General features: G+C 47.3%; 1 protein-coding gene across 1 annotated transcript in view; it reads left to right on the top strand.

Moving 5' to 3' along the window:
• Positions 1-8,322, top strand: part of NKD1 (NKD inhibitor of WNT signaling pathway 1) — a 109,421-nt gene that overhangs the window by 91,074 nt on the left and 10,025 nt on the right. The window contains exons 5-6 of the mRNA XM_038754153.1: positions 5,089-5,195; positions 6,817-6,912. Coding sequence (XP_038610081.1) covers positions 5,089-5,195; positions 6,817-6,912 — 203 coding nt within the window. The remainder of the gene's footprint in view (positions 1-5,088; positions 5,196-6,816; positions 6,913-8,322) is intronic.

Here is an 8,322-nt window from a genome sequence, read left to right as displayed (position 1 = left end):
CCTTAGATTGTGAGCTCATATGGGACCTGATTATCTTTTATCTACCCCGGCGCTTAATTCATTCATCATTCATTCAATTGTATTTACTGAGCACTTACTGTGTGCAGAGCACTGTACTAAGCGCTTGGGAAGTGCAAGTTGGCAACGTATAGAGACGGTCCTTACCCAACAACAGGCTCACAGTCTAGAAGGGGGAGACAGACGACAAAACAAAACATGTGGACAGGTGTCAAGTCATCAGAACAGTGCTTGACACATCATAAGCACCTAACAAATACGACTGTTGTTATTATTATTGTTATTGTTATTATCATTATTATTATTTCTTAAACTAGGAAGAAAGATTAGCAACTAAGAATGTAAGTAAGTAGGATTAGAGAAACAGCATGGCTTAATGGAAAGAACATGGGCTTGGGAGTCAGAGGACATGAGTTCTAATCACAGCTCAGCCACTTTTATGCTGGGAGACCTTGGGCAAGCCACTTAACTTCTCTGTGCCTCAGTTACCTCATCTGGAAAATGGGGATTGAGACTGTGAGCCCCATGTGGGACAATCTGATTGCCTAGTATCCACCCCAGAGCTTAGAAAAGTGCTTGGCACATAGTAAGCAGTTAACAAATGCCATAGTAATTATTAGTAGTAGTAGTAATTTTTGTTAAGTCTAGCACTGCCTGAACCCTTGACACCATTACCTTGTGGCTGATGGAAGGTGATTAATTTGGAGTTCAGGACAGTGGAAATTGGGGGCTATGGAGGGAGAGAGAGAGTACAATTGGTTTGTGGGATTTGGGGGAGAAAATTGGCTCCTGCCTTTTCCCTGGATACTATCTGATAAATGTAGATAAAATATCAGTTCTCCCTTCGGCATATACTGTGATACCCAGTGCTCAACCCCACAGCACTTAGTATACATATCTTTAAATCATATACCATAAATTATTTATTTACTTAAATGTCTGTCTCCCCCTCTACACTGTAAGGTCACTGTGGGCAAGGAATGTGTCTGCGTACTCTGCTGTATTGTACTCTCCCAAGCACTGAGTACAGTGTTCTGCACATAGTAAGGCACCCAATAAATACCTGTTGTTGATGATGATGATGATCTACTTACATTGTATCTATCCCAGCACTTAGCACAGTGCTTGGAACATAGCATGTACTTAAGTATTGTTATTATTATTATTATTATTACTACTATTACCGCCTGACTTCATTTCTTCCTACTCCTCTTGTTTCGAAGGTAGGTGAGCTCTCCCCCATGGATCAATAAAACCAATAACAATCCAGGACTATGGACATTTCTAATATTAGTCAGATCCATGGTCCATCCACCCCACATTCTACCTCCAGCAGTGGCATGGGAGACTTGGAGGAAGTGTTTGTTTCACCCCTAATCACCCTGCAAGAGCTTCCTGGTTTTCTTTCTTTTGGGCCCTTCCTGTCAGGTGAGTTAAACCCAGCACCATTCTGGGTACATTTCCAATTTGGGCTTCCCATCGGGTGGCCCCTGATGGCCCCCCTCCAGCAAAACCCATCAAGGAGACGCATGTGATGTCACACGAGTCCCACCTGGAGGGTGGTGTGATGTGATGAAATCATGGGCACCATTTTGCAGAACTGTGCAGTTTTCCCCTAATCCTAGAGTATTTCTTCAGTAGGGGGGGTCCCTGAGGCTCGGACTTGGTTCAGGTTCTTCATGTGCCCCTTCCTGATCAGTGTGCAGACTGGGGGAGAGTCTGTACCACAGCACTCAGTGGTCGGGGCACTTTAAGGCATTCATCAGCTCTCCCCCATCTATTAATCCTCACTTCTCTCCCATTACAATTCAGCCCTCAGTCTTCTGACACCACCATGCTTGTTGTGGCAAGCTCTCATCTCTCTTGCCGTCAATTCCTGTGTCCTCCCTCCTGTACAGAGCTCTCTCCTCCTTCACATGCAGAAGACTACTGCTCCTCCCATTTTCCCTTCTGAAATCTCTAACCTTTCTGAAATCTCCTCCAGGAGGCCTTCCTTAACTAATCTCACACTTCCCTGCCCCGTCCTATTTTTCCTCCCTACTACATTTCCCAAGTATTTGAGACCATTTCCCTAAATACTAGGTATTTACCTCACCCTTGTCCCCTCACAATACTTATGTACACATTTTCCCAGTCAGCTGATTCCTCTACCTATAGTTTAGTTTAATGTCGGTCTCCCCCAACAGATTGTCATTTCCTTGAGGACAGGGATCAAATCTATTTTTTGGTGAGCTCTCCCGAATGTTTAGTACAGTACTCCGCCACAGTAAGCACTCAGTAAATCCTATTGATTGATTGAGCCATGGCGAAAGGGTCCTGAACACCAAAAATAAGTAACTAGATCTAGAAGCTTCTGATTTCTTGGTGACAGGCTGGCTGAAAACCAGACTGACTGGTGCAGAATGGAAAACTGGCCACCTCTTGCAATGCTGCCATGAGAAGTAGCATGGCACAGTAGATACAGCACAGACCTGGGAGTCAGATCAATCAATCAATCAATCGTATTTATTGAGCGCTTACTATGTGCAGAGCACTGTACTAAGCGCTTGGGAAGTACAAATTGGCATCACATAGAGACAGTCCCTACCCAACAGTGGGCTCACAGTCTAAAAGGGGGAGACAGAGAACAGAACCAAACATACCAACAAAATAAAATAAGTAGGATAGAAATGTACAAGTAAAATAAATAAATAAATAAATAAATAAATAGAGTAATAAATATGTACAACCATATATACATATATACAGGTGCTGTGGGGAAGGGAAGGAGGTAAGACGGGGGGATGGAGAGGGGGACGAGGGGGAGAGGAAAGAAGGGGCTCAGTCTGGGAAGGCCTCCTGGAGGAGGTGAGCTCTCAGCAGGGCCTTGAAGGGAGGAAGAGAGCTAGCTTGGCGGATGGGCAGAGGGAGGGCATTCCAGGCCCGGGGGATGACGTGGGCCGGGGGTCGATGGCGGGACAGGCGAGAGCGAGGTACACTGAGGAGATTAGTGGTGGAGGAGCGGAGGGTGCGGGCTGGGCAGTAGAAGGAGAGAAGGGACGTGAGGTAGGAGGGGGCGAGGTGATGGACAGCCTTGAAGCCCAGGGTGAGGAGTTTCTGCCTGATGCGCAGATTGATCGGTAGCCATTGGAGGTTTTTGAGGAGGGGAGTAATATGTCCAGAGCGTTTCTGGACAAAGATAATCCGGGCAGCAGCATGAAGTATGGATTGAAGTGGAGAGAGACACGAGGATGGGAGATCAGAGAGAAGGCTGGTGCAGTAGTCCAGACGGGATAGGATGAGAGCTTGAATGAGCAGGGTAGCGGTTGGGATGGAGAGGAAAGGGCGGATCTTGGCAATGTTGCGGAGCTGAGACCGGCAGGTTTTGGTGACGGCTTGGATGTGAGGGGTGAATGAGAGAGCGGAGTCGAGGATGACACCAAGGTTGCGGGCTTGTGAGACGGGAAGGATGGTAGTGCCGTCAACAGAGATGGGAAAGTCAGGGAGAGGACAAGGTTTGGGAGGGAAGACAAGGAGCTCAGTCTTCGACATGTTGAGCTTTAGGTGGCGGGCGGACATCCAGATGGAGATGTCCTGAAGGCAGGAGGAGATGCGAGCCTGGAGGGAGGGGGAGAGAGCAGGGGCAGAGATGTAGATCTGGGTGTCATCAGCGTAGAGATGATAGTTGAAGCCGTGGGATGGTCTTGGGTTCTAATTCCGGCTCCTCTGCTTGTCTGTTGTGTGACCTTGGGCAAGTCACTTCAGTTCTCTGGGCCTCAGTTACCTCATCCGTAAAATGAGGATTGAGACTGCAAGCTCCACATGAGACAGAGTCTGTGTTCAACTTGATTTGCTTGTATCCACCCCAGCACTTAGTATAGTGCCTGGCATATAGTAAGTGCTTAACAAATACCATCATTATTATTATTATTATTATTATCAGCTTCAGCTTCCAGCAGAGAAAAATAGCCAGCTCCCCATTTTGGCCCGGGGCCCGGGTGAGTGTGAACCTCAGGAGTTTGTCTAGAGAAAAGTGAAGCCTGGAGGGACTTGGATCCAGCTCAGCTTCGAGACCCGCCGTTGGGACAGGGACACTAGGACAGCTGGCCACGGTGGCTCCCCTGGCCCCACTTGGGCCAAAGTGGCTTTCAAAGGGAAGCCGCGCTCCGGCAATGGTGAGGGGCAGTCCCAGCCCACTTTATCAAGTGAAACTTGAATGCCGACTTCCGGGAACTGAAGGTAGTCTGCTGATAACTTGTCTTTGAAATATGGGTTTGATTTAGATAAGCCCGGATACCTTCCTGTCCAGTCTTTCCTGAAGCAGGCAGATCAATGAAGCCCCTTTTTGGAGAGAAAGGGGAGGGTTCGCAGACCTACGTGGGAGTGGCTGCCAGGACTTGATCACTCTTGGTCCTCAGCCTTCAAGGGCACAAAGAAGGATCTGAGACTTCCTGATGTAGGGACAATGAAACCAAAGCTTTTCTGACCCCAGGGGAACCTGCAAGGTTATCCCCTGAGGTGGGATTTTTTTTTTAATGGTATTTGTTGAGTGCTTACTATCTGCCAGGCACTGTACTTAGTGCTGGAGAAGTTACAAGGTAATCAGGCTGGACCAAGTCCCTGTCCCACAAGGAGCTCACAATCTTAATCCCCATTTTACAATGAAGTAACTGAAGTACAGAGAAATCAAGTGACTTGCCCAAGGCCCGTGGTGGAGCTGGGACTAGAACCCAGGTCCTTCTGATTCCCTGGCCCTTGCTCTATCCAGGAGGCCACACAGTGCTTTGTACACAGCAAGCACTAAATAAATACTGTTACTAGTACTGACTCACTGCAGGTGTCCAGCCAGTTTTGAGTGATTCCCAACAGGGCTGAAAAGATCATAAATCAGGGCTTTTTGGTCCGTGATTCATGGATGTCTGTCTGCTTCTCTCAAGCCCCGCCTCACTTGCCCCATCTCCTCAAAACCCTTTTTGCCCTCGCTCTCAAAATGCTGAGCCCTCCATCTGTCCAGTGCAGGGAAAACAAATAACTCAGGACTCTGCCGCTCTCCTTGTTCATTTCTTTCCTCCTTTAAATATGTCTCAACAGTCGCTTTGCCCCCAGAAAAGGCTGACGTACCTGGGAGTGGAGAGGAGAAGAAAAGGGAGATGGAGAGTGAAGCTGGCTCGGGTCCCAAGAAGCAGCTGAAGTTTGAAGTAAGTGTAAACTTTGAATCCCTCATCATCACAAACTGATCATTCAGTGGTATTGACTGAGTGCCTGCTGAGTGCGGAGCACTGTACTAAGCCCTTGGGAGAGCCAGCCAGACACATTCCCTGCTTTCAATAGAATAGAGAAGACTGAGAGACAAAAATGATTTCCAGCAGAATCAGGAGGAACAAAGAAATAATGGGTGGTAATGCAAATCTAAATACTAAAAAAATGACATAGCTGATTAGTAGTAGTAATGGTACTTGTTTAGTGCTCACTATGTGCCAAGCACTGTTTTAAACACTTGGGTAGATTGAAGTTCATCAAGTTGGACACAGTCCCTGTCCCACATGGGGATCACAGTCTTAATTCCCATTTTACAGGTGAGGTAACTGAGGCACAGAGAAGTAAAGAAGGGAAGCAGCGTGGCTCAGTGAAAAGAGCCCGGGCTTTGGAGTCAGAGGTCATGGGTTCAAATCCCAGCTCTTCCACTTGTCAGCTATCTGACTTGGGGCAAGTCACTTAACGTCTCTGTGCCTCAGTTACCTCATCTGTAAAATGGGGTTGAAGACTGTGAGCACCCCCGTGGGACAACCTGATCACCTTGTAACCTCTCCAGTGTTTAGAACAGTGCTTTGCACATAGCACTTAATAAATGCCATCATCATTATTATTATTAAAGTGACTTGTTCAAGGTCACACAGCAGACGTGGCAGAGTCGGAATTAGAACCTATGAACTTCTGACTCCCAGGCCTATGCTCTATCCACTGAGCCACACTGCTTCTCTAACTACAGGACAATTGTGTCATCTTCGAGAAGTGCCTGGATTAACCTAGCAAAATCTGGGGCTGAATCACTTTTCCCTGAAGAGAACTGGCATTTATAGGGCTCCTGGGGGTTGGTGCAGGAGGCTAAGACCAAGTGTGAAGGGAGCTACATTTTTTGCCCACTGTCAAACTCCTCATTCTTCAAATCAAAGCTTTCTAACCACATAAACTGAAGGCTAGGAAATAGAAAAGCTTTCATTTCACAACCAGATATAAAGGAATGTGCCAGTAGGCTGGACGGAGGAGAGCTCTCCACCTGAGAAGGACGTGATTGAGCTTTTAGAAGCATCGTGTGTGTTTGTGTAATGGAAACTGCGTCTCTGCTGAGGAACTGAACTGTTTGGTGGTTATCAGATGGGCTCATTACAGCCCGGAGAAGCTGCCTTTGAACTCAGTGTGAGATGAGGTGGGGCACTGGCTAATCGCTGTCGGAACCGGTTTCAAGTCGACAGATGAACTGGGTATCGGGCCACTCTGAGGTGATTTGAGGCTGCTGATTTCTCTTGGGAATGGGGACCCCATCAGTGGTTTGCCATGTGCCCGTGGTGACCCTCGGAGCTGATGCTCCACAGAACCCCAAGTTAGAGCCACTCTGGCTTCACACTCTTCCTATCCTTCCACAACAAGTAAGGATTCGTCCAGCGGAGACTCAGGCATTGTGTCTACCAACTCTATCACATTTTCCTCTCCCAAGTGCTCTGCACTCAGTAAACACTCAATCGATGCCATTAGCTGATTCATCGACTGATTGGGCCATCCCCTTATAAACCAACACCGTGTTCTCTGCCCTCTCTTTAGGAGTTGCAGTGTGACGTGTCAGTGGAGGAGGGTAACAGACAAGAGTGGACCTTCACGCTCTATGACTTTGACAACAATGGCAAAGTCACAAGGGAGGTAAGGCCAGCCCGGCTGACCGAGACCGGCCAGCCCGCCAACTCAAACACCGGTTTCCTCAGGGCCTTCGCCTCCAACAAGCAGCCCACCTAACAAGGTTGGGTTTGCAGCATTTCAGCCTGACTCCTGAACAGTGAGCAACATGTTACCCGAGAGAGATCTAGAGCAAGAAAGAAAAGCGGGGGTGGTGGGCATTCATCCCAGCATTTCAGAGAAGCAGCATGGCTCAGTGGAAAGAGCACGGGCTTTGGAGTCAGAGATCATAGGTTCAAATCCCGGCTCCACCAATTGTCAGCTGTGTGACTTTGGGCAAATCACTTAACTTCTCTGTGCCTCAGTTCCCTCATCTGTAAAATGGGGATGAAGACTGTGAGCCCCCCGTGGGGCAACCTGATCACCTTGTAACCTCCCCAGCACTTAGAACAGTGTTTTACATATAGTAAGCACTTAATAAATGCCATAATAATTATAATTATTATTATTTCAAGGAGTTTTGGAGACCGCAGCTTCTTCCAGCAACTGGCTGGCGTGACTTGTGGCTGTATTTTGTCTGGGTTCTTCCCGTGGCGACTCCAGCTGAGTTAACCAAATAAGCACAGAACTTTCCGACATTCTTTTCTGAGGAGTATTTATTTATTGAGCACAGTTAAAGGGCAATGCACTGTGCTAACTGCTTGGCAGAGTACACCTGAAATATAAGAAACGTTTCCTCCCCATGAGGAGTTTACAGTCTAATGGGGGAGATGGACACAGAACGTTTTACCCATAGTAGAACCAGAATAAGTCATTGAAAGTAAAAGTTACTATACATATAATGGAAACAACGGGGCCTTCCAGGAAGAGCACAGGCCTAGGAATCAGGAGACCTGGGTTCCAATTCCAAATCTGCTACTACTCTGCTTGGGTCTTAGTTTCCTTATCTGTGAAATGGGGATAACATAGTGAGTTCTGAGAGGGACAGAGCACCTAGCACACAGGAAGCACTAAATCAATGTCATTATTATTATTGTTGTTATTTTTGATATTTTTATTATTAGGTGCTCGCAAGTTCTGAGTTCTGGCCCATCCTGCCAGAGTCCTGAGCTCCAAGGTAGCTCCATGGGGCTCACATGGGGCTCACAGCCTTAATCCCCATTTTACAGATGAGGGAACTGAGGCCCAGAGTACTTAGAGACTTCTCCAAGATCACACAGCAGACAAATGGAGTAATCAGGATTAGAACCCTGGTCCTTCTGACTCCCAAGCCCAAGCTGTATCCACAAGGCCACATGAGCACTGGGATTTTTATTTTTTATTTTTAAAGAAAAAAACCCTCTCAAAGACATACATGGAGTTGCCCAGAGAATGAGAAGGGAGTGTTACCCAAGGGAGGGGGCAGAAAAGCATCCAAATGCAAAGGGTTTACCTTTC

This window comes from Tachyglossus aculeatus, chromosome 11 (genome assembly GCF_015852505.1).
Source record: "Tachyglossus aculeatus isolate mTacAcu1 chromosome 11, mTacAcu1.pri, whole genome shotgun sequence".
Taxonomy (NCBI): Eukaryota; Metazoa; Chordata; class Mammalia; order Monotremata; family Tachyglossidae; genus Tachyglossus; species Tachyglossus aculeatus.
The sequence above is the reverse complement of the archived record's forward strand: the minus strand, read 5'-3'. Positions and strand labels throughout refer to the sequence as shown.